This window comes from Akebia trifoliata, unplaced genomic scaffold (genome assembly GCF_017979445.1).
Source record: "Akebia trifoliata isolate Shusen 1 unplaced genomic scaffold, ASM1797944v1 Contig00303, whole genome shotgun sequence".
Taxonomy (NCBI): Eukaryota; Viridiplantae; Streptophyta; class Magnoliopsida; order Ranunculales; family Lardizabalaceae; genus Akebia; species Akebia trifoliata.
The window spans coordinates 16,847-41,301 of NW_028236950.1; the positions used below are offsets into that span (position 1 = coordinate 16,847).

At 34.8% G+C, this 24,455-nt stretch overlaps 1 protein-coding gene and 1 long non-coding RNA gene across 7 annotated transcripts; one reads left to right on the forward strand and one right to left on the reverse strand.

Annotated features, from left to right (window-relative positions):
• Positions 1–7,149: 7,149 nt before the first annotated feature.
• On the forward strand, positions 7,150–15,549 carry LOC147381681 (putative potassium transporter 13). 4 transcript variants are annotated; one of them, XM_086430091.1, is made up of 9 exons: positions 7,150–7,285; positions 8,435–8,666; positions 8,761–9,009; positions 10,811–10,861; positions 11,544–11,804; positions 11,899–11,951; positions 12,121–12,235; positions 13,243–13,497; positions 14,233–15,545. In XM_086430091.1, exons 3-9 carry the CDS (start codon positions 8,805–8,807, stop codon positions 15,189–15,191), a joined length of 1,899 nt encoding a protein of 632 aa, XP_086286217.1. In that variant the 5' UTR covers positions 7,150–7,285; positions 8,435–8,666; positions 8,761–8,804; the 3' UTR covers positions 15,192–15,545. The 4 variants fall into 4 exon arrangements, with proteins under 4 accessions (XP_086286217.1, XP_086286216.1, XP_086286215.1 ...); XM_086430090.1 differs by lacking the exon at positions 7,150–7,285 and adding an exon at positions 7,294–7,544 and having other exon boundaries at positions 11,544–11,783; positions 14,233–15,549; XM_086430089.1 differs by lacking the exon at positions 7,150–7,285 and adding an exon at positions 7,295–7,544 and having other exon boundaries at positions 14,233–15,547.
• Positions 15,550–17,543: 1,994 nt separating this feature from the next.
• On the reverse strand, positions 17,544–23,629 carry LOC147381682 (uncharacterized). 3 transcript variants are annotated; one of them, XR_015174430.1, is made up of 6 exons: positions 23,416–23,629; positions 23,072–23,200; positions 22,404–22,472; positions 21,942–22,072; positions 18,831–19,143; positions 17,544–18,126 (listed from the first exon to the last, which is right to left on the reverse strand). It is a non-coding gene; the product is annotated as an uncharacterized LOC147381682 (long non-coding RNA). The 3 variants fall into 3 exon arrangements; XR_015174429.1 differs by having other exon boundaries at positions 23,072–23,624; XR_015174431.1 differs by lacking the exon at positions 22,404–22,472 and having other exon boundaries at positions 23,072–23,624.
• Between the last annotated feature and the right edge of the window lie 826 nt (positions 23,630–24,455).

Consider the following 24,455-nt stretch of genomic DNA (forward strand, 5'->3'; position numbering starts at 1 on the left):
TTTGACCTTCCTTTGAGTTGACTTGGACTTGCTTGAAGTTGTAGGAGATTGAGTTGAGTTGAGAGTGAGGTGTTGAGATGAGGTGAGAGAGGGTTGAGTGTAGTGAAGAGAGTAAAGTAGAGAGTTGTAGTATTTTTAGGATTTTTTTTCTCAAATTTTCATTAGTTAGTGTAGGAGGAGAATGGAGGGGTTTTTATAGAAGTTGGGAGGTATTTTAGGGGTATAATAGGGTGAGGATTTAGAATAGTGGATAATGGCATGGGTTTTAGAGGAAAAGGGTATGAAATTTGAGATGAAAATGAGGGTATTTTTGTAATGAGGAAATGAGTTGTGTTTTTTTAACTCCAAATGTTTGGATCTTACCCAAATCCATTTGGGTAGAGTGTTTGGTAGGGTGAGATGAGTGATGGTTGATGGGAGGAGTGGTGGTGTAAGGGAGTTGTTTGGAGAAGGAGTGTTGAGATGGTTGAAGAAGTATGGTGTTTGATTTGGAGGGATGAGTGGTGATTGGTTTGATTTTGAGAGGATTGAAGGATGATGACATGTGGCAAATGGAGAGATGGAGAGATTGGTTGATTGGTGATGGTGGTTAGATGATTAGAGAGAAGAGTATGGGGGATGGGTATGGGTTGTAGGGTTGAGGTGATTTTATGGGAGTGTTTTTTAAGGGAAAGTGATGGATAGATATGGGTTGTGATGTGGGTGGTTAAAGAATGAGGGATAGGTTAGGGTGTATAGGGTATGGGTTGAGTTGTGGGTTGTTGATGATGAGAGGATGGGGAATAGGTTAGGTTAGGATAGGGTTATGGATTGAGTTGTGGGTTGTTGATGATGAGAGGATGGGGAATAGATTAGGTTAGGATAGGGTTATGGGTTGAGTTGATTAGATGAGGGAGGTGGAAGAAGATGATGACATGTGTCATCTCTTGGTGATTGGTTTGATGTGATGATGATGGGTTGGATTGGATTTGGGTAGTGAAGTGGGCTTTGGGCTTTAGTGGTAGATTGGGTAGGGTTTTGGGCTTAGGTGATGGATTTGGGTTGGGTTGTAGAATAGTGTTGAGTTGGGTTTATGTTGGATTGGGTTTAAGTTGAATGGATTGGGTTGATTTTAAGGATGTATGAGAGTGGTGAGGTGTGCGGGTCCATGGGCCACGTAAATGGCCTCGAACATTTATTAATTGAAACGTATAGGATTTTGTGTAGGTTTGGGCTTCAGGGCCCATTCCAATTTTCGATTTTTGGGGGCATCTTACATCGAGGGCCCGCTCAAATTCGGGCGTCTACAGTTGTCATTGGAAAACCTAAGTGAAAGATGAGAAAATGGTAATTTGGATATTTCAAAGCTGTTATAAATGAGAAATGAAGTCTAGGGACTATTAAGAAAAGAAAAATTTACTAAATGAATTATTAAGAAACTGTACAAAACTAAGAGACTATTTTAGGGAGAAAAAAATTTCGTCTGCTAGTATCCTTCAAGTAGTTTTCCCCTAAAAGAAGATGATTTAGACTTGCCCTTCCATATTTTGATTAAAAGGAGGTAGTAGTAATGAAATGATATTATATTTTTATAAATCAATGTTTAGAAAGATATGAATCTAACCTATGGTTCAACTAAATCCAACTAAATTTTGTAATAAAATTGATTTGATTAGTGAATGTGGGTGTATAGGTCAAAATACATAATTCAATCATACCGGATGTGTATCTCATCAAGATTTGTCCAACGGGGTAAAGAACCTCCCAATTCCCAAGCATATTGACAAAAATCTATGATTTTTTGAAAAATCACGATTAAATTATGATTTTAATAATTGTCAATTGAATCATGAATTTTTCAAAAAATAACAAATTATTTTTGTTTCTACCATGTTTAAAGTATTATTTTTTTTCCTTTAATATATAAAATACATATTTTTTTCTTATATTTTCTATGCTTAGCATAATTATTTTTTTACTTCTTAATTTATTCGATGTTATCCTAACTTTATCAACTTTTACTAATTTTTTCTGAAGTTTTATCTTGTTGAATTATTCCTGAATCCCGACTTTGTCACTATTTTCCCAAGTGAGATTGCATGACTCAAGGGAGGAAAATAATTGTACCTTGGTTTATGATATTGCTTTAGACGAGAAACTCCTATAAAATTGGCTTTACGTCAAATGTAAGAAATGAAAATGCATACATTCTTAGATGAATTAGCGAAAAAAGAGTTTATTGAACCCATTGAGACATAACTAACAACAAACATCCTAAATAGGAAAAGTTGCAAATTCTTAGGAAAAATAGGACCCTCGTGGAAGGGTTTCTTTCTAAATAGTCCCTAAGTTTTGCACGGTAGCTTGATAAGACATTTAGTAAACTTTTTCTTTCTTAATGGTCCCTCGTTATTGGCGAACTCACCACTTTTTATTTATTGTCAAGTTCACCACTTTTTATTATTGTCGAGTTCACAATTTTTATTGTTGAATTCACCCCTATTTACCATCGAGTTCACCACTTTTTATTTCTGTCGAGCTTAACGCTTTTTATTTACTGTCGAATTCACCACTTTTAAAATAAAAACTGGTGAACTCGTCACTGGTAAGATCCACCTACTTTCAATTTTTGAGTTTTTTCAACTAAAATATATGGAAAGATCAACTAAAAACTTGAGATAACGACTTGTTCAATTTTCATTCTTGATCAATCAAAATAACCATTCAAGATCAATTTTCATCTAAAAATTAAAGAAAAAAAAAGTGAAAAATCCTTGAAAATGACTTCTTCTTCTTTCTTAAATCCTTTTTGATGGAATTGTGTCTCCGAAACTCGGTTGAAACGCCAAAAATCCAATTTTTGGATGAAAATGTTAAGTTTGAATGGTTAGGATATTCAATCGTGAGAAATGTGGGAGATGAGGTCTAGCAACTATTTAGAAAGAGAAAAGTTTACTAAATAGATTATTAAGAAACCACCCAACACTTATGGATTATTAAGAAAAAAGTCCCTTCGCCAAGATCCTCTAAGTAATTTTTTCATATTCTTAAGATCTTATAAAAGATCATGGAAGGGACATATCATATGAAAACTATTAAATTAGATTTTATGGAAAGAAACCTATAAATAGCTAATGAAGGACCATTAATTAGAAGCGACCTACTTTTAATCAATCTCTAGAGAAGATCCATTTATCACAAATTAAAAATCAATTTTTATAAGAATAATGATTTTCTAATTAAAAAGTCTTACCTCAGTCAATACTCAAATGATGTAGCTAAAACACAAATCATAATTTTTTTTCTTGAGATACACAAGTAAAATTTTTAATGGGGATTGCAGTTATGTATCCCAAGGGAAAATATCTATGGTTCCATGTCTATACCACATCAGCCGAGTATTGACCGAGTGAAGGCTTTCTAGTTAGAAACTCAGCACTCTTTTTATAGATGGTATATCTTTATGAAAACAAAAGAAGTAATTCAGAAAAAATGTATAAGTGCTTATATTTTTTTTTTTTAAATAAATACAAATCAGTCCAACCAAATTGAGTGGTACTGTCAATTGGACAAATTACTTGGACCAATCATGGATTTTGGTCTAACTAATTGGACTATTTTTTTTTTGTTCCAAAACAGTTTTCTAAAACATTGTTTTATGAAAAATTGAGTACAAAACAATTGCCAATTTATCATTTTAAGTAATCATGAGTTAATAACATAATTTAACTAGATAACCTCTATTACCAGGCCAACTTTTACTAAGAGCATCATTTTACATATGAATTGGAGTGCTCTTAGCAAAAGTTAATGTGACAATATAATTTTTCTTTAATTAATTAATGCCCGTATGTGAAACACGTGCAATAACGTGCCCTTCCCAATTAATATATATTTTTTTAAAGAATAATGCTGAAGTGACCTTAAGTTACGCACAAAAGTCTTTGTGACTTACAGAACCTCTATTAACAATGATGAAATTATTCAAAGCAGCGGCATCACCTAAGGACACGTGTTTATCGTTTGTCTAATAATGTCACCAACAAAGCACAACAATCATTGATCGCACGGCTGTTATCAATGTGAAGTATAGAGTTTCCATACGACAGTGTTCTACATTAAACAATCCGTTATAGAATGAAACTGATTCTGTTTCACGTCATTGTTACTTGTCCTCTTCTCCGTAATTATAGTTTTCTCAGACTCTAAAGTACGAGATATGATTTCAAAATATCACGAGAAAATTAAAATACTTAAGCCGTTAATGGTATCTTATCTGCTTCATTATTCACTTAGATCCTATGTTCCAGGAGTTGAGTAACTTTATCCACGTGGCAGACCCAATGTTTTAAAAAACCAATGGATATCATATAAGACAGGAAGTTAGTTTGTCCAATTGGTTGGATTTGAGCGGGTAGTTGCTCAATTCGGTTGGATCCAATTATATATTTATTACATAATTTTAGAATTAGTTATACTTATTATTTAAATTATTTTATTTTAATTTTTTTTAATATAGTAATCTGATATTAAATAAGGGAAGCGTTTGAAGACCCTAGAAAGAGCTAAATATTTTTCAAAATAGGGGTTACAAGCTTCGAAATTGGCTGATTTTTTGTGATGATGATCTTCATGGTGAGGAGATCATCCTCACCAAAAATCAGTTCATTCCAAAACTTCTAACCTTAGTTTACAAGTTGAAGAATTGTACATCGTCCGATTTTTGTAAATCACTTTTGATAGGATTAAATTTTTTGGAATAGACTAATTTTTGGTGAGGATGATCCCCCTCATCATAGAGACCATCCTCACAAAAAAGCAGCCCATTTCAAAACCTCTAACCTCTATATTTGAAAAATGTTTAGTACGATGTTTGGCTCTCTTTAGGATCTCTGAATGCCACCCATTAAATAAAGAGAGATTTACCGACACCCAACTATTGCACTTTTATTACAAAAACTCCCTTTGGAGTGTTGACAACTCAAGGGAAACTTAACTTTATGAAGTTTGTTACCCACCAAACCTCACTTTATCAAGTTTGTTACCCAGTGAACCTTGAAATCCGGATCCACATCATAAAATTCAAATTCATGGGATTAATATGTAACTTAACATACTTTGGAGTAGATTCTAATTGCATCAATTTGTGGCACCCAAAAATATGATCTGATGGCACTAGATTATAAAGGAGATTTTTTTTAACAACTTTGAAAAAAAAAAAAAATAGAAAAGAAGAGGTTAATTTTTAGCATTGATTTTTAATTTTAAAGTTGGGAGCTCGGTAAACATCCATTTTCAACACTTACGACCAAGCTTAAAAAGTTTTTTTTTTTTTCAAATGTTTTCTATTGAATATGAGTTTTTCCATGAAATCTAGAAGTCTATACTATCTGATTATTAATTTGATAATCCATGTGTGCCCAACTACCCTTAGTAATATTTAAAATCTTACTAAGTTAGTCATGCTAGTTTAATTGATAAAGTAAGATTGGTCAGATAACAAACTTGATACATTAAGAGAGTTTTTGTAATCAAATTTCAATAGTTGGGTCTGCCTGATAAATCTCTCTTAAATAAATATATGTAATGAAATTATACTCTCCTCAAAACTTAATGTATAATAGAAAAATCTAAAATGTTTTATATCTTATACTTTTTTATTTTATTTTTATGATAAGGGTGTCCAGATCTGTACACCCAACTAGCAAGGGTGAGACAACTAACCTCTTGAAGCACCATATCTTACCCAAATCACTTACATCCAATAGTACCTTACAAATCACACATGCCAACTCAATTGTGTAAACTTGAAATCTAATTGTGAGAATTTATACATATCACAGTGATGTATATCTCCTTGATACTCATTTAGAGAATAAATCTCGACTATTGAATTTTCTCTTCCATGATGTATTTGTTTAGGATTTGAAGTTCATTCATATTTTTTAAAATATCAAATTAGATTCTATCCCATCTAACCTCGATCAAATTATTATTAAATCAGATTTGGACTCTAACATTGAGATCCAAAAATGAAATTCAATTCAATCCTAATCTAATTAGGAGTACTTGATCCATTGACAACCCTAATTCATAATCCACAAAAAGATTTATTTATCAAAAGTTATGTGATGGTTGATTTCTATCCATTCGATTTAAGCAAATTTTGTTTTTCATATTTGATTATCTAATCCTGAAGCACATTATGGAGATTTTTTTTTAATACCACGTGGCGAAAGAGAAAGTGGGGTTATGTATCGTTAATTGAAATGCAGTCTTACTATGAGTATAAAATATGCCAAATTCTGGCCACTTGCGTCCGATAAAGTTTCTTTGTGATTTGGACCATTTTTTTTTTTTTTTGGTCAGTATTTGAGATGTCTGTCTATGATTTCACACTTATGACACGAGGCTTTCACTTTAGTCTTTTCTCATATATTAACGTTAAATGACCTAAATGTCCTCATCAAACCATGAATCCTTCATTTTTTTGATCAGAACACCAGTCATCTTCAAGCAGCTCTCTCATCTACTCTCAGTCAATTTTTTAATTTTCTGAATCCATTTACTTCCAACTTATTAAATTTGGGTCTCTTTAAATTAAATAGATTGAGAACAAAAGTTAATAGGAATCGATAATCAGAATTGTTTAAAGAGAAATTTTTTATAATTTCAATTGTGGTTGATCAATTTGAGAATCAAAATCAGAACAAAAAAATATTTAACGATTATAATTCTCATAAAAATCAAATCGAAATCCAATAGTTGACACCAATTATTTCACCCAAAATTCTATCATATTATACTTTCTTGAAAATGTTATCATACTTTGAAGTTTATTGATTAACGTATATATAACCTTAAGATTGAAGATGATAGGTTTTGAAGATGTAAAAAACAAGAACTGAAAACAACTTAATTTAAGGGAAAAAAAGAGAAGCAACGGTTTGAATAAGAGGGCATTGAGATCATTGTTTATGGGCCTATCACAGAAGACCGAGTTCCAGTAGCATATCAATAATAATTTTAAAAAATTAGGGTATTTCAAATATTTTAAAAAAATGGATGGTAAGTCTAAATTAAAACAATCTACTCTAGTCTGAAGTCTGAAGTCTTTAGAGTTTGAGAAATGGTAAAAATGAGAACCCGAAAAAAAGAAGTTTTGGCGCATGACCTCTATTTCCCTTTCCCTTCACTTGACACGTGTCCTTTAACTGCTTCTTCTCTCTAAAACAGAAATAAAACAGTGAGGGAGAAAGAGAGAGTGAGACTCAGAGAACCATTCTTTAAAACTCCTTACATTAATGTCCGTATCAATTACTTCCACATAATCAAAGTTTCTATTTTATTTTATATTTTTGATTTGTAAAAGACGAGATTTGATTACATAGAGTGTATATCAGAATAAATTTTCTGGGTTTTTTTTTTTTTTTTATTATTTCCGAATCGGGAAATAAAAAGAAAAAAAAAGTTTGGATTCGATTCAAAAGTTGGAAAAAGTTTGGGTTAGGGTTTGGAGATAAATGGATCCGGAATCTGGTTGTTCGACTCGGGAATCTTGTTTTGTGAGTTTGAGAATTCTGTTTTTTTTTTTTTTTTACTAGTATTTTTTATTTGGTTATCAGACTTTGTTATTTTGGAATCGAGGGTAGAATTTGAGATTTGTAGGACATTTGTGGACAATGTTTTTGATGTAAACTTTGAAGTATGTTTAACTCACATTTTGGTGATCTTCGACTCTATTTTTTTCATTTTTTCTGATTTGTGATCATGGACTGTTTCAATCGAAGAGATTCCTATTATTAAATCAATTAATCTTCTGTTTGAATGTCTCTTGCTTCAGTTACTGGATTTTTTAACGTATTTATGTGAATAATTTCACTTGTTAGTTCATGGGATTTCAGTTTTGGTGTTTTTTTTTTCTAATGATCTAATTGGTTAGCTATGATTGCATTTTTCATATATAATATTTGAATCTGTTAATGATTTTGGTGTCTATCTTGTGGATTGTATTTAATTTGTGTCAAACTCATGGACTGCAAATTTTCTCTTCTATTCATGCCCGGGTACCATTCCCTTAACGAGATGGGTTGTGATTCTTATGTTTGTTTAGATCACCATAATTGATTTCTTGTTTCCCTGTGTTATATAATGTCCTCTTTTATTATGTGTGGATTCATTCATATTTCTCAATGTTTCCTTGACTTGGATTTTATGTTCTACAATTCTCCAACATATACCTATAAAAATTAATAATAATTTGCTACGCTCGATTTTTGAATATTTTATTGTACCTTCGTTTATTGATGGGTAAGTTGTGTTTTGTTCTGATTGGATTGCTGTGTTCACTCTAATATTTTGGTATACCATTTGATTTTGTTTCTCATGGATTTTCAACAATTTGTTTTTTTTTTAATACAGGATTTAATCGATTTAAGTTTGGCCTTACTTGCAGAATGCATACAAGACTACTCTGTTTTTGGCCTATCAGAGCTTTGGGGTTGTGTACGGTGACCTTAGTATTTCTCCTATCTATGTCTACACAAGCACATTCTCGGGGAGATTGAACTGTCTCGCGGAAGAAGAGGAGATTCTTGGGGTACTTTCTCTGATTTTCTGGACTCTGACTTTAATCCCTCTCTGCAAATACATAATATTTGTCTTAGGAGCTGATGACAATGGCGAAGGTGCTTCACTGACTCCTTAGTGATTTTGTTTATAGAAAAAATAGAAGAACATTGGTTGATTTTTTGAGGACCTAATAAAGCCTTACTTTTATAGGAGGAACCTTTGCTTTGTATTCGTTACTCTGCCAACACTCGAAGATGGGCCTTTTGAGCACTTCCCATGCTTCACAAGAGGACCTATCTATGTACAAGTCTGGAAATAGCCTTAAGGAAACAAGAACTAGTTCGCTTCTAAAACAGTTCTTTGAGAAGAATCACAGTTCTCGCATTGTTTTGCTGCTAGTTGTACTTTTGGGGACAAGTATGGTTATCGGTGATGGTGTCCTAACCCCTTCAATGTCTGGTATGCTTTCTATTGCCTAATAAAACCAAAATTGTGTTGGGTTTTACTGCCTTGAAAGCACGAATAAGATTTCCATGAGCTAATTTCTTTATGTTTGATTGTTTTTAATATGTAAAATTAATTTTCTGATTTTGGAATGTATCATGATCTACGATGGTGATCTTCCATTAGTGCATGCATTATAAATGATAAAGGGAAGAGATTATGGTTTAAACCCACCTCTTAGAAACTTCTTGAGGATTATAAGTTGTATCATACTTTGCAAGAACTTCCCTAAGATTTTAGGTACTATACTGATGTAGAAAGGCTTGCCGACACTTATCTTAATGCCTATGATTGAGTTAAGATGCATTGAATAAAGAAATCAACAGCATTGACTAAGTCAACTCGGGTTGACTAAGTCAATTTGACCTAAGTTTTGACCAGTCCATGATACTTAGTCCAACTTCTCTTAGGACTCTTTCTTTTATTGAGTTTCTATTTTTTAAGTTATTGAAGTAGTTCTAGTTACTTTCTATTTCAATTTTAGAAAGTTTCTTTTCCTAGTTAGGTTCTAATTTGTTTTATGTTTAAAATTCGTTTTTATTCTTTAGATTATAATTAGAAGCTAGTTTTTTTAAGATTGATTAATAAAAGAAAAAAAGAAGAGAATTTTCTTCACTTCCTTTATTTTTTTTTCAACACAAGAGCCCGATCTTGGTTCTTAATTTTAGTGTTTGTGATTGATTTCCATCAATCTCAAACCTAGATTGAAGTTTCTAGTCTGTTTTGCTCGACATAGAGATTTTTCATTACTTTTAGTTCTTGGGATTTCACCTTAGAACTAGATTTTTAACATAAACTCTAAGATTGTGTGTTCTACCCTACATCATATATCGTGTTGTGGAAACTTAGTAAAGAATTGGGGAACCTTCCTTGCTTCATAGGAACTTTGTTGGGGAATTAGTTGTTGTTCTCATGGAACTTTGGGCAATTTTAGGTACAACATTACTTTATAGAATCTTCATGTGGATTGGGGTTTTTTACCCTACTTGTAGGAACTATGCAAACATTTTGTGTGCAACCACACTTTATAGAAACTTTACGGGGTAGTCGTAGTACTAAGTTCTAACCAATTTTATGGGAACTTTGCATTGGGTTATATTCTACTTCATGAGAGATCTTAGGGAACAAGCCTCAATCTCAGATGGTTGAGATTGGACTGCAATGATTGTTTAGTTGGCCATATTGCCTTAATCAAATACGTCAAGTGAATTGGCCAGTTAGATGCACTGGTATTTGGCCTTAGGCATTGTGGTTTGTTCCCAAAAGATTTTTTTATTTATTTATAAAAATTTTAAATCTATCAACAGAAAGGAGATCGAGGAAACCAACTCACACAGGGAGGGTTTTCCTCAATGGAGTTGGGGTTTTTAATCTAAATTTTACAATGAAAATGAAGTGATCTATTTCGTTTCCTAAAATATCTTTAATGAGCTATCTTTCAATGAGAAATTTTTTGATATTAGATTGTATTCTTTCTGGTGCTCCATGTGGCTTTCATGGAATTGTACCACATGGAAGGCTTTAAGGTGAGAAACCCTGATGCCCAATTACTTACTACTTTCATTTCTTGGGTGTCGGATCAAGAAGCATGTATCTTGAGTTTACACATGTACAGTCCATTTTATGTGAAAATTCTTGCACCTATAGTATGTATTTATAAAATATTATGCAGTTATTGCTACCAATTCAACGATCAGCACTGTTCTTTGAGTGCTACTACTAATAATTTGTGGCATTTCCTCTGTTTTGTTTTCAGTACTTTCTGCAGTTTATGGCATCAAAATTAAGGTCCCAGATCTACACGAGAGTAAGTTAATCGAAATTCACATCTTATGAGATAAGGGGATACTGGTAATATGATCATAGATAGACTCCCCTACCTTGTAAGAATGTTTCACTACTGTGAGTTTTATCTGGCCTCTAGACATCGGTAGTAGCTCATTTTGTTTTACAATTCTTAATGAATTCTACTACTAAAAATGGATTGAGAAACATCTTCCTTACTAAGGGTTGTTTTGCTCAAATGGAATACCACATTAGCAATCCAACACCACAGCCCTCTAGTTTTCATTTGAAAAAAAAAAAAATTCAATACTTTTTTCTTGTGGTATTGATCCAAGGTTTTGAAAATGGACGGCTACCGAACTTCCACCTAACTCCAAAATTTAAAATTAAAATTGAACGGTGAAAAATAAATTTTTTTTGTATTTGTTTTTTTTTCTCCAAAATTCATAGAATTTTGTCATCTGCAACCCTGAAGCACCAGATCATGTTTTTGGATGTCACAAGGTGAGCCCAAGGACCCTTAGTAAGGGTGAAATCCGTACTAACTTAGTAAGGCTAGTCGGATTCAAATGAACATTGGGGGAGGGATTTTTATTTTTTTGTTGGGGAGGGGGGGCACATGTGTTATGGAGAAGTGGTAGTTTGTATGTAGCCCTTGCAATTGACTTTCTTTATTGGCACTGACTTAATTTTCTCTCTCACAGATTATACTATGGTTATTGCATGTGTTGTTTTAGTGGGGCTCTTTTCACTTCAACACTATGGAACACATAAAGTTGGTTTTCTTTTCGCTCCAATCTTGATATGTTGGCTACTCTGCATTAGTGGAGTAGGCATTTACAACATAATCCGTTGGGATCCTCAAATTTTCAGAGCTCTGTCACCATATTATGTTTATTACTTTTTTAGAACAGCTGGAAAATATGGATGGAATTCACTTGGAGGTATTGTCCTTTGTATTACAGGTCTGTTGGTATTCTCCCCTATGAACTCAAATCCATTTTTTACGCCATCCTCTCCGAGTGGATATAACAAAATCGGTTTTGTTTCCTTGATCAGGCGCAGAGGCTATGTTTGCTGATCTTGGGCATTTCTCCAAGCTTTCAATCAGGGTACGATTCTTTCTGTTTAACAGTTTAGAAAATATATGTATTCTGTTTGGAACAAATGTGGTTTCTCTGTCAAACATTATGATCTCTTCCAACTAAGACTCTTATCGTTCATGTAACTATTTTATTTATGTTTCTTGATTTTTGGTTGCGATACGTTTTTTGATGGCAGATGGCATTTACAGGACTTGTTTATCCTTGCTTAATTCTAGCATACATGGGTGAAGCTTCTTATCTTTCTAAGCACAAACAGGACCTTCAGAGTAGCTTCTTCAAAGCCATCCCAGGTTTGATTTCAATCTTTATATGTTCTGAAATTGTACATCAGCTGTCTACTAGTCCAGAAAAGTTATGAAGATGATCTCTATGGTGAGAAGATCATCCTCACAAAAAATCAGCCCATTCTGTCACTTATAACCCCAGTTTACAAGTTGAAGAATTGTGGACCGTCAATTTTTACCGTTAATTTGTAAACCACTTTAGATGGGGTTAGAAGTTTCAGAATGGGCTGATTGTTTGTGAGGATGATCTGTATGGCGAGGACATCACCCTCACAAAAAAATCAGCCTATTACAAAACTTCTAACCCATATAAGACAAAAATTTTGGCTGTGGAACCTGGACCCTCATGTGATTGACGGTTAACACCAAATTTATATGTAATTATATAGGTCCATACTTATGAATCCCTCTGTGGTGCACTTCAGATCTTTACCTAGAAGAAAGGGGAATATTCACAAATTTAACCTCAAATTTCAAGCCCAATTGGGCATTTTTATTTATTTCCTCGTGGAAACTTTTGGAAGGATTACACTTTTTGGGTTCTGATAAACTTTTATCTTTTCATGACCACAAAATCTTAAATAATGGAAGCTCTAATGGTAGAGATATCAAAATCCAAATTATCAGCTCTCCAACTTAGCGGTACTTGCATAATTTTATTCGAGGTTTAAAATATCAATTGAATGTTTCGTTTAATGAAAAAAACTATACTGTATTGGCCGATACATTCGATACTGATACATACCTGATACTTTCCCGAAACATTCAATGTTTCGTATTGGTCTTGGCTGGTACTGATACGTATCAACCGATACATTCTGATATTTTAAACTTTGATTTTAGTTACTCATGATATTCTTGTTTGTTGGGGTCATTATATTATCTACTTATGGTGATATCTGGTTATGGTTTTAAAGGGTGAATCTATAGTCCCTTCTCACATTTTCCCATATTATTCAGTTATATTTTTTTGCAGCATTCTCTCATTTTTTTTAGTATTTTGCTCTATACAGAAGCTATCTTTTGGCCAGTATTTATTATTGCGACATTGGCAACAATTGTTGGAAGTCAGGCAATAATTTCAGCCACTTTCTCAATTATTAGCCAGTGTCGGGCACTGAGATGTTTCCCGCGTGTGAAGATAATACACACATCAAGCCAAATACATGGGCAGATTTACATACCTGAGGTGAACTGGATTTTGATGGTCTTGTGTCTTGCTGTTGTGATTGGGTTTAGAGATACGACTATGATTGGTAATGCATATGGTATGTTTTCTCTCTCTCATCTATCTATCTGTAATATATATGTGGGTAAGGATCCTTAGAAGTCAGGAAATTGACATCTACGTTCACAGATAGCCATTGGCCGCCATGGAGTTGGCTCAATGACTGATTTTTGGTGACGAGCTCATCTTCTAGACATCAATGTAGTTAATGGTGTAAATGGATGATTCGTGATTATTCAACTTGTTAGCTACTTAATGGATTGCATTTTTGTGGGGATGATCTGCATGGTGTGGAGATTGTCCTCACAAAAATCAGACATTGACTTATCTGCATGCATTGTCCATGTATTAGTATAGACTCCAGATGTCTTTGTGAACATATATAGTTAAGTTATATCTACATCCACTTTTTACTCCCAATACCCAATCATTTGTGCATAGAAATCTACGGTTTTGGAAACTTTCGTACCAAAGCTCAATTTAGTTCAAGTCATCTTGAGTTGAACCAATAGCCTTTGCAAATATCAAAGTCGCCCATTTGATGTACTGAATGGATTCTGGTGCAATACTTCCTGATTTTTTTTCCAATTTATTAATTCTCATTTTCAAGACATAAATTTTAAGGTTAATGTTAGATAATTGTGTTTAACCTTTGAACTCCTCCCTGATAATCTAGTTTAGTGTCAAAATAAGTTAAGATCATTTTCTGATAAATATTAAAAAAATATGGATTAATTTCTGTTAACTTTTTTATGGCATGCTGTTTATTCTCCAGGCCTTGCTGTGATCACTGTGATGTTCGTTACCACGTGCTTAATGTTTCTTGTCATTGTTACTGTTTGGAAGAGAGCGTTCCTTTTGGCGACCTGTTTTGTGGTTGTCTTTGGATCTATAGAGCTGCTTTACATCTCTGCTTGCCTCACGAAAATCAACAAAGGCGGCTGGCTCCCTCTTATGCTCTCTTTGATAATATTGTCTATAATGTCTATCTGGCACTATGGGACTTCGAAAAAACAAGCATTTGAGTTGGAGAACAAGGTCTGCTTGGACAAGCTACTAAGCCTTGGACCAAGCCTAGGAATAGTTCGTATCCCTGGAATCGGTTTTATCTACTCCAACATTGTATCTGGAGTTCCACCAATGTTTGCTCACTTTGTCACCAACTTCCCCGCCTTCCACCGAATCCTCATCTTTGTCTCTCTACACATCATGACAGTTCCAAAAGTACCAGCTAGTGAGAGGTTTCTTGTCAGCCGCATTGGCCCACCCGAGTTCCGTCTCTTTAGATGTGTAATTCGGTACGGGTATAAGGATGCAAGGAGAGACATCTATGAATTCGAGAACCAATTGATTGCAAAGGTGGAAGAGTTCTTGCAGCATGAATTTGATGAGGGTAGTGGATGTGGGGTCAAAGGAGGAGAGATGGCCGTGATTGGAACTCCATTGGGTCAGATGGTTGATGGGGCATTGGCTGTGAATCAGCATAAGAATGTTGGATTCCATGGCGTGGGAGTGTGTGAGGAGGTGAATGAACTAGTTGAGTCAAGGGAAGTTGGAGTGGCTTACATGATGGGCCATACTTGTGTAGTTGCAAAAGATACATCATCATTGGTCAAGAAGTTTGCAATTGACATTGTGTATGGGTTCTTGAGGCAGAATAGCCGGCGTCCAGCAGTAGCTCTTGGGGTTCCACACACCTCGCTCATTGAAGTGGGTATGGTTTACCATGTTTGATTGCATGCTGAGAGGAGACGTGGGTTAGGAATGAACTGACCAAAATAAGTTAAGGGGATCATAATAGACAAAAAAGACATTATTTGGAATATTTGGGAAACATTCTGACATTGTCGTCTGGTTTGGAGATATGAAGAGTTACTGAAAGATACAAAGAAGCCCAGTAGCAGCTCCTGTAGAAAGGATGTACTTACCTTAGTTTCCTCTTCTTGTTTAATTTTTTTTTTTTGGTTGTTGTTGTTGTCTTGAGACGAGATTTTAACCAAAGGTTTCTTTATGTATATATTTCGTTGGAAATCAATATTCATTTCCAAAAATATTTTGATGAATAGTGAATACTTTGCTATTCACTCGACGAGATGGCAAGCTAACCCCTCGGAATTTTGAAATAATCTCTTTTCCCAAAAAAATTTGATAGAGGCATGATAGACCTTTGTACTTCACGAGTTGATATATTGTTAACTCAGCTGTCAGCTCAGCTTGAGAAGATTTTAACTCATTGTGATTGGATCTTGAAGAATTTAGGAATTTCTACAAGATTCAATTTTTATCAAAACGTAGCAAGACCAATTGTACAATAAAGTCAACTTATCATGCCTTGAGATATTTAGAGAGTAAAAGCTGTAACGCATTTGAACCCTACACGTGTTTCGATGTGAGCAGAATAAACAGACTAAGCCGAGCAGTTCTACTCTGCTCAAAGTGGTACCTAAGACAGCCCAACCAAAATGTAGGGCAGGGTAGACTTACATAGCAAACACCAAATCTCCCAGACCTTCAGTTTTGGTGGGACATCCCAAGAATCTCAAAGGGGGATGATGCGATCCGCATGGACTCCTTACAGAAAGGGTAACTTCCTTGAAAAGCAAGGGATTCCAGTATGAAGATCCTTGAGGATCAGGGATCATGAAAAGACTTCTATTATGAAAAGATCCCTAAGGAACGCAATAAATAGAGGAGGAGGTCCATGAGGTAAATGATCGACTATTTTTGGAGAGATTGAAAGTTCATTATTGTTTTCGGATAGCTAATTTGATCGTCAGAGGATTTTGGTAGGTACCACACTGGTGCCACCATTCAGTCGGAGGAACAAGAAGCTTTCAACGAAACGATGAAATTGAGTTGTCAAAGGTAACTAGAAATCACCTCTACATCTTTGGCGCTGTTCGTAGGAAACACAATAAACTTTGATTCGATTTCGTCTTCTTGTCAGAAAGAGAAAGATAGGATGGTGAGATCAACTTGTTCCAACAACAATCAACCGCAAACCCTTCCCATCGTTCCCATTGCTAAAGACCAATTGGTAACTCAGATGAGGAAATGACAGGAGGAGATGCAACAGAAGGTAGATACTTTGGCCAAAGAGAATCTAACACTTACCCAATGATTGGAGGCTCAGTAGAATGCCAATCGTGATGAAAACCAGCATCAAACTGTAGATGGTGATGACTGTGTCTCCCTGGGCAGTAGTGGTTCAAGGCCTGGTCATGAACTAGGTGATGCAGAAGATATGGCTCCGATAATAATTCTAGCAGGAGCCCCAACGAGACAATCAGGAATCCTAGCACCCTTAACAAGAGGAGATGTCAAGGATTGGATTAGGAGAGAGAAAGAAGTCATCAAGAACGATATAATCGGCCTAGTTGTTGCACAGGCCATTAGAGGAATTCAAGGATCACCGTTCATTGTAGAGATCTTAGTTGCCGAACTGCCAAAAAAGTTGGTGATGCCAAAGTTCACATCATTCACTAGCATGAAAGACCTAGTAAAACAATTGTACTACTTCCAGCAGCTCTTGACTTTGTGGGAAAACAATGAAGCCCTGCCTTACAGTGTATAATGCCTTGACGTGATTCCACAGGCTGCTTTGTATGACCATAACTTCCTTCGAAGAGCTCTGCTTGGCATTCATCAAGCATACGTGAAAATAAGCTAAATTCGACGGCCCAAAACCGTCGAATTTTTGAATTTTGAAAAATTCGACAGTCTCAGCCGTCGAATTGGGTCATGTCGAAAAAAAAATCAACGGCCTTAAGCCATAGAAATTATTTTCGATAGCCTTAAAAATCGTCGAAAAAACTAGATTTGACGGCTGAAAACCGTCGAAAAAATAAATTCAACAGCTTTGAGCCGTCGAATCTCGTATGATAATCATAAAATTCGACAACTTTGACCCATCGAATTATTGGCTGTTTCTTTCCTCAATCTATACCTGTTAAAAAAATCACACATTCACATCCACATCCACATTCACATCCCATCCACACCACATCCCATCCACACCAATTAGTATTCAATCAATAGTATCAAAGAATAGTAAGACCTTAAAAAAGAAAAAAAAAACAAATAAACTATAACAACAACAAAACCTCCATTCATAATTTCATATATGCTCTACTAACTGAGTCCACAAAATATATCACACCACATGAAGATGGTAATGCTATGACAGATACTTCAGACACCGATTAAATATTCCAACCCCTTAAAAAAAAAAAAAAAAACATTAAGTAGTCCAATTCTAAGAGAGAGGAGAAACTATTGATCCAGGACCACAAAGAGAACCCACCCTTTCCATTGGATTTAAGGGGGGCTTTCATGGTATCTTGGGCAGCAAAAGCTTCAACCATCATCGATCCATGACACCCATTATTAGCGCCTCCAATAGTGAACGTGAGGTTATAGATTTTGTTAGGAACTATTCTTAGAACTTGAGCAATGGCACTCTCCCTCCATGCAACAAGTTCAACCGCATCATGTCCAAAGGGGAAAGCAAAGTGCTTCGAGTCAATGTACTTCACTGCTTTTAGTGATTCGATGATCCAACCAGGAAGAGGGGATGTAAAATCTTCTTGTTTTGGAGGGAGGACACCATTCGAGGAGTTCTTAAGTAGATGGGGACCCTTTTCGAAATCACCATTTTTAGCCAGATTAACTGCAAAAAAAGAAAAGAACATGACATTAAATATAGAGATTACATGGATTTTATGATGCGGAGCCGAAAACCTTGATCAAATTGTGGAGAATTAATAAAATCAGAAGGAGAACAGATGGAATTAAACATAGCTAATTCAGAACAAATGGAATTAATCAGGACACAAACTCATAATTTCTCAATTCAGGTAAAATAAGATACACAAAACATCTGGCTCATCATTCTTCTTTTCACAATATTAATACCCTTTTGCAATACTAAGAAAACCAGTAAAACTTGAATGAGATCAGGGGCTGAGAGGGCTAATACATCTGGGTTTCAAGACCCCACCTTCACATTTAAGCCTACATAATAACAATAAATTAAATATAAATAAAAAAAAATCCTTTCCATGTTTCCGAGTCCAGTCAGAAGCTTGAGTTGGGTTGTGGTTTTGGTCTTCTTTTCACCATATCCAGCTAAGGTTTAAAGTTTAGATTGTTTTTGTTTGCGAAGATCGTTTGGTATTTTGATTAAGTTATGTTTATTTGTGACATCAAGTGAAATAATGGGGCTGACCATATAATCGAGATAATAGTTATGATGATCATGATATGTGGTCAACCCAGCTAGATTGATGAGATGTTAGTTAAGAACATGGTTTAAATCAGAATGAAGAAAAATGAGAAGGTGAGCTATGACATCAAGCTATGAGATGAACGTACATCAAGTATTCCTTTTACTCCCGCTTCCTCCAAGACTTCACGACATGCGGTTTGGCCAACAGTCTCATCATTTTCCCATCCACCCTGACAACCGAATCACGAAAATAATATCACATTCAATACTCACCAACAAAGTAACAAGAAGATCTGAATATTACTGAATAAAATTATTAGAAAGGAAGCGGAATGAAACTTCCCTTTGGGAAGACAAGATCTTTATGATCCGGGGAAGAAATCATGAGGACTTGTAACCTATTCTTCAATTCAATAGTCTGATCATCAACATCTTTTATGATCCTGTTAAGGAATACACCTGTGTATTGAATGAATAAATGGGTAAGGTACAATTCACTTGTATGCAAGCAAAAAGTTCTAAGGAACATGATTGAATGGAGTGCTTATGCATAGAAGCAACTCCATACATCCTCAAACAAGTTAGTGACTTGATCAAAACAACCCAAATTTTTTTGTAGGGGAAAGTTACAGCAAACATAACTATAAAAAACAAGTGGCATAATAAATGCAAACCAAATTGCAGTAGAAAGCATCAACTATATCTTCCCAATATAAACAAATGACAAATAAATATTGTCAATTACAAGCTACTACTATGAAAACATACTGTGACTTATCGAATTAGCATTCCTAAGGAAAAGTTCAATTGGGGACTCTTCATTAGTGGATGGACCTACAACCTTTGACCAACATTCTTCCCTACATCTAGAGATACAGAATTGAGATTTATGGAAATTACCTCATTCCCTACATCAGCACAAATTACCTCATGTTGTCAATTACGCTCGCATGCACGTGGTTTAAGAGGGATCACAACGTGGACCAAAACCATCCCTTGTAGACAACACATGGTAAATTTACCTATACAAATCCATCTTATAGACCAAGAATATCCTGAACTCGTGCACACATGTTTTAAGAGAGGTCATGTGGCTCATTTACAAAGTTGTCATTTATCAAGTCCATTAACATTCCTAGTTGGATTTAGAATGCAACTTGGAGTGAGTGAGTTGGAATGTTGTATTGATTCAGTCCAAACCAACCTAGGTTTATGTTATTCAATCTTGAGCATTTGACACTCTTTACATAAGTATTGAGGTCACTTCAACATTATTCAACAATCAGTTCTACTTTCAACCATACTTCTGCAAATATATATATATATATATATATTTAATTACAAAAGAAGAAAAGGGCAAAAAAATCCCACTTATCCCTTACAGATACATAAGTATTGATTGATTCAACAGCAAGCTCAACTAACACCGGGACTAAAATAAGGATAACGGGTTCCTAATCTATTAGAGTATGGCTTAATTTGTACCCATTGTTACTGCTAATTATCATTAAGTCCATAGAAGAGGTGGTAATGGAAGGCTGAAGCCACATGTAAATGAGCTACATATATAACTCTTCACTTGACTAATTAAGGCAAAAACAGAAAAGAAGAGCAAGAAAAGAGGTAAAAAAAAGCAAAAGGAAACAAAGATTGTGTTAAATCTGAATGTTACTCAAATGCAAGTGCATAGTTGTTCACTACATAGCGAACAATTGTTCTCTATATAGCAAACAATTGTTCTACATAAGGTGAACAGGATAACTAAGTGGTATAGCAAATGTGAATTCTCTATATAGTGAACAAACATTCTCTATAACACTTAAGAAAATTTTAGAAACTTCCCTCCGTTCGCCATGTGCAAAGCACATAGCAAATAGAGCCTAACAGAATTCTGTTAGTTTCAATTTTAGTCCTCCTTAGTCTTTAATTCACCCAATCCATCTTATCATATTAGCGTGGTGACCCCACACTAATTGGTTTAATTAGAACATAGTAAGGTTCAGAACAATGGTTTTATGGGGTGTTTGGCAATAGATGAAAGCTCAACCCAGATTAGAATAAAATCGAAATAGCTTAGAACTTGACTCCATAGTTCAGCTGAAGGTGCCAACTTGGTAAGTTGGTTAAATTCTGTGTGTGGCTACCACGACAAAGGTTCAAAACCCACCTTTCACCCACTACTTACTAACTTGTATCTCACTTGCCAAGCAAAGGAAAGAAAATTATGCAAGGATCCAAACATACTCACATGGTGGCCTTGCGAGATCCAATCTGATGTCACATGTCACTATGACATAATCCTATAGCTCCCTGTCTTAGAAAGCCATTTTCCTTTGCCCCAATGTGCTATGTGTTACCCTAGGCTAAATTCTTGTTTGGAGGCATCGTATGCCCTTACCAAGGGACCCCATAGTTGTGCCATTAGCATTATGGTGTCATGTGACTGCAGGTAAAAGGTGACATGCCTTGGAGATCAAAGGAATAGATTATTTTTACCACATGAACGAATATTTCAGAATGAGTTTGGAGTCTGCAAGGCGAGTTTTTGCTCTCAAAGATGACCAATACACCTCAAGAGGAAGGTGCCCTCCCATAGGTTGCCTTAAAAGCAAGTATTGACATGATGTCAAAGTCATATGGAGGCTGTAATGCTAATCAAATAACCAATAATCTTTGACAAATGTTTGTTCTAGTCTTCTAGAATGTCAATGAGGTGAGCTAACTAAAATACTTATATGGGTTAAATTGTTCTGACTTTTGGATGATGTTGTTAAGTTCTGCATCTCAATTTCTGTTTCCATAATTGAGTGTTGTATGTGAAGTATCTATAAAAATTTCTAAATGTAGTTTTATCTCTTTTTTATTTTTTTATTTTTTTATTTTTATAATTAGAGCATTGATGCCTGCATAAGAAATAACAAGGAGAAACCTTCCACTAGATCTGTGAGAAAGTTTTTTCTTTTTTCCTTAAAAAGAAAATTATACTTGTAATTTGCAAGTCACTAAAGTAGTAAAAATTTATATTTGGAATTTATAAGGCATTAAAGCAATTTTACAAATTATGATACAAATTAACATACAACACTCAATTATGGAAAGAATTTAACAATTTCTTTTACAGTAATGCTGCTAGTTGAGTACCTTTGAGGCTAGCTAGCGATACCTTAAAATATAAATACAAAGAGAAGTAAATTCCATAAGAAAGAAAAGCCTTAGAATGAAGGGGCAGGCATAAGATAATTAATAGCTACACAAACCTCATAAGTTACTGTTCCACCAAACATTGCTGCTTGACGGAGTGTTACATTGGATATAGCACCATTTGCCGAAAGAATGCAAACAGCCCGTGGACCATGATGAGAAAATGACATTATTTTGAGGATACATTCTGAAATGTAAACACCCAAAAATAAAAAAAACAAGTTAGTGACTTAATCAAAATCAACCCAATTTTTTTTTGCAAGGGAAAGCTACAGCATACATAACTATAAAAAACAAGTTGGCATGATAAATGCAAACCAAATTGCATTAGAAAGCATAAAAAAAAAATGACAAATACAAGGAGCTAGGGAAAGCAACATCACAAAACTAATTTTATTATAGTTTTAGGCTCCAATTGGATTGTTCACATAATTATCAAAAATCAAGAAATTAAAAAAAATGCAGCATTTTGATCATCATGAGATCACTACAATCTTAATGAGAGAGAGAGGATAAACCTTGGAATCGGAACTAAGGTCGTACATCTTGCTCAATTAGAAGTCACAGATGTTTTGTACAAGGTAAATCTGAGATTGCAACAAAACAAGTTGAAATATACCAAGTCATGCACATTCTATATCAAAGGTAAGGAAACCATAGAGCGCAAAAAGAATGTCAAAGCTAATAAAAAGTGAGAAATAATCATATCATGTAGTAGTAGAGGGTTTTTTTTTTTTGTAAGTATTTTATATAAATTTAAATATGAAAAAAGAAAGGCAAAGCTAAAAATTAATTCTCAAAAAATACATATTTAGTCAATAGCTTAGTGGTATAGCATTTGACTACAGAAAAAGGGATCACCTGTTTGAATCCAACTGAACCAAAATATATTGCAATTGACCTATAAGAACAATACTGAGTGGTTTTTAACTGAATGTTACATAACTCTATTTCCAAACAGTAACAAAGTGAATGTCTAAAAGAGGAAAACCACATTATCTTTAAGTAAATCTGTAAACGAATAGATTAGCCACATTAGAGGATAGACAAATCTTATAAAATGGAGAGAATTTAACAATTTCTACAGCAAATGTTGAAAAAAAAAAATTAAACAAAATCAATTGAACTGTTAAAAAAAAAACCCTAAAAACAAGGGAAGATCAGTTGAACATGAAACAATACTTACTGGAACCGAACCAATCAAATGGCTATCTCAGTTTGAGCTTCGAAAATAGTTGGCAGAGAAGAGAAGTTCTTCGATTTGAGCTTCAGTTCTTGGAAGGCGCAGATGACGACCAGGTCGAGAGGATTTGAGCTTGAGTTGAAGAAGACAATCAGCAATTTTATTAATTGATCGATCGAATAGGTGAATGAGAGATCAAATACAGAGAGAAGAGAGATCGAGAGGATTTGGACTTAAGATTTTTTATTTGAGCTTAAGTCGAAGAAGACGATCAACAATTTTGATCGAATAGGTGAGAGAGAGAGAGAGATCAAACACAGAGAGAGGAGAGATCGAGAAAGACTTACGACAGAGTGATCGAGAGAGAGAATTACAGAGATCGAGCGATCGAGAAAGCTTCTAGATTGATCGAGAAATCGAAATAGATTTACAGATAGTGGAGAGAGGAGAGACTTAGAGAGAGAGAGAGAGTAGATGAAAAATAGAGAGAGAGAGGGAGTCCGTTAACACGATGGGTCCGGCAAAACGGTGGACAAAATTCGGTGGGATAAGCCTGGACAAAATTCGGTGAGATAAGCCTGTCGAATTGCTTTATGGGCTTAAAAGATGGACTTTGGACCGATGAAATATAAACGACAGGTTCGGGCCGCCAAATTTAATGCTACAATGATGCTGGATTATTACTATTTTGATGCAGTGATATTGGCAACAAGAAGTTGGGTGAAGATGTTGACACTTCACTCAGCATGAGAATGAAACTGGGGGAAAGGCTCAGAGATTTCACTAAGAGGTTCAGACAGGAGGTTATGTTAGTGGAGAATTGTGACGAGAAGACAGTAGTTGTGGCATATCAGAATGCCCTGTCTCCAGAGTCAAACCTATATAAGTCCTTGTTGTAAGAAAAAACCTTTGACTTTGACAAAGTTGGCAAAGAAGGCTAAAAATTACATCAGAGTAGAAGACAACCCTTACAAGGTAGCTAGCAAGAATAAGGTCGTCTATATGATAACAAAAACCGAGAGGCAACAACAATTGAAGAAGAAGAAAACATAAGAGCAACTGAGCATAAAATAAGAGCAAAAGAGGAAGAACACGTACTTCTCGATCCTTCCAAGTGAGATCTTACCACTCATCCAAAATGAACCATACTTTTAGTAGCCGAGAGCATTACCTAGAGCGTGGATTAGGGCTGATGTGGAGTAATGCGAATATCAAGATTCGGGCTTGCAAGACGAAAAAATGCCAAACACTTAGAGGTTTCTTTCAAGGGTTAGCTAATCAAGGCCTTCTTGGAGATTTTAGAGAAAAAAAAAACCTGATCAAAAACTTGAGAAACCGTTTAGGGAAGAGCAACATTGAGAATCATAACAAGAAGGCGAGCAGGATA

Bases quoted from the DNA above. Each gene is read 5' to 3' on its own strand.
- LOC147381681 (XM_086430089.1), top strand. From the start codon at position 7,503: ATGGATCCGGAATCTGGTTGTTCGACTCGGGAATCTTGTTTT. The intron at 7,545-8,434 runs GTGAGTTTGAGA...CCTTACTTGCAG, and splicing joins CGACTCGGGAATCTTGTTTT to AATGCATACAAGACTACTCT. The intron at 11,805-11,898 runs GTCTGTTGGTAT...TTCCTTGATCAG, and splicing joins TATTGTCCTTTGTATTACAG to GCGCAGAGGCTATGTTTGCT.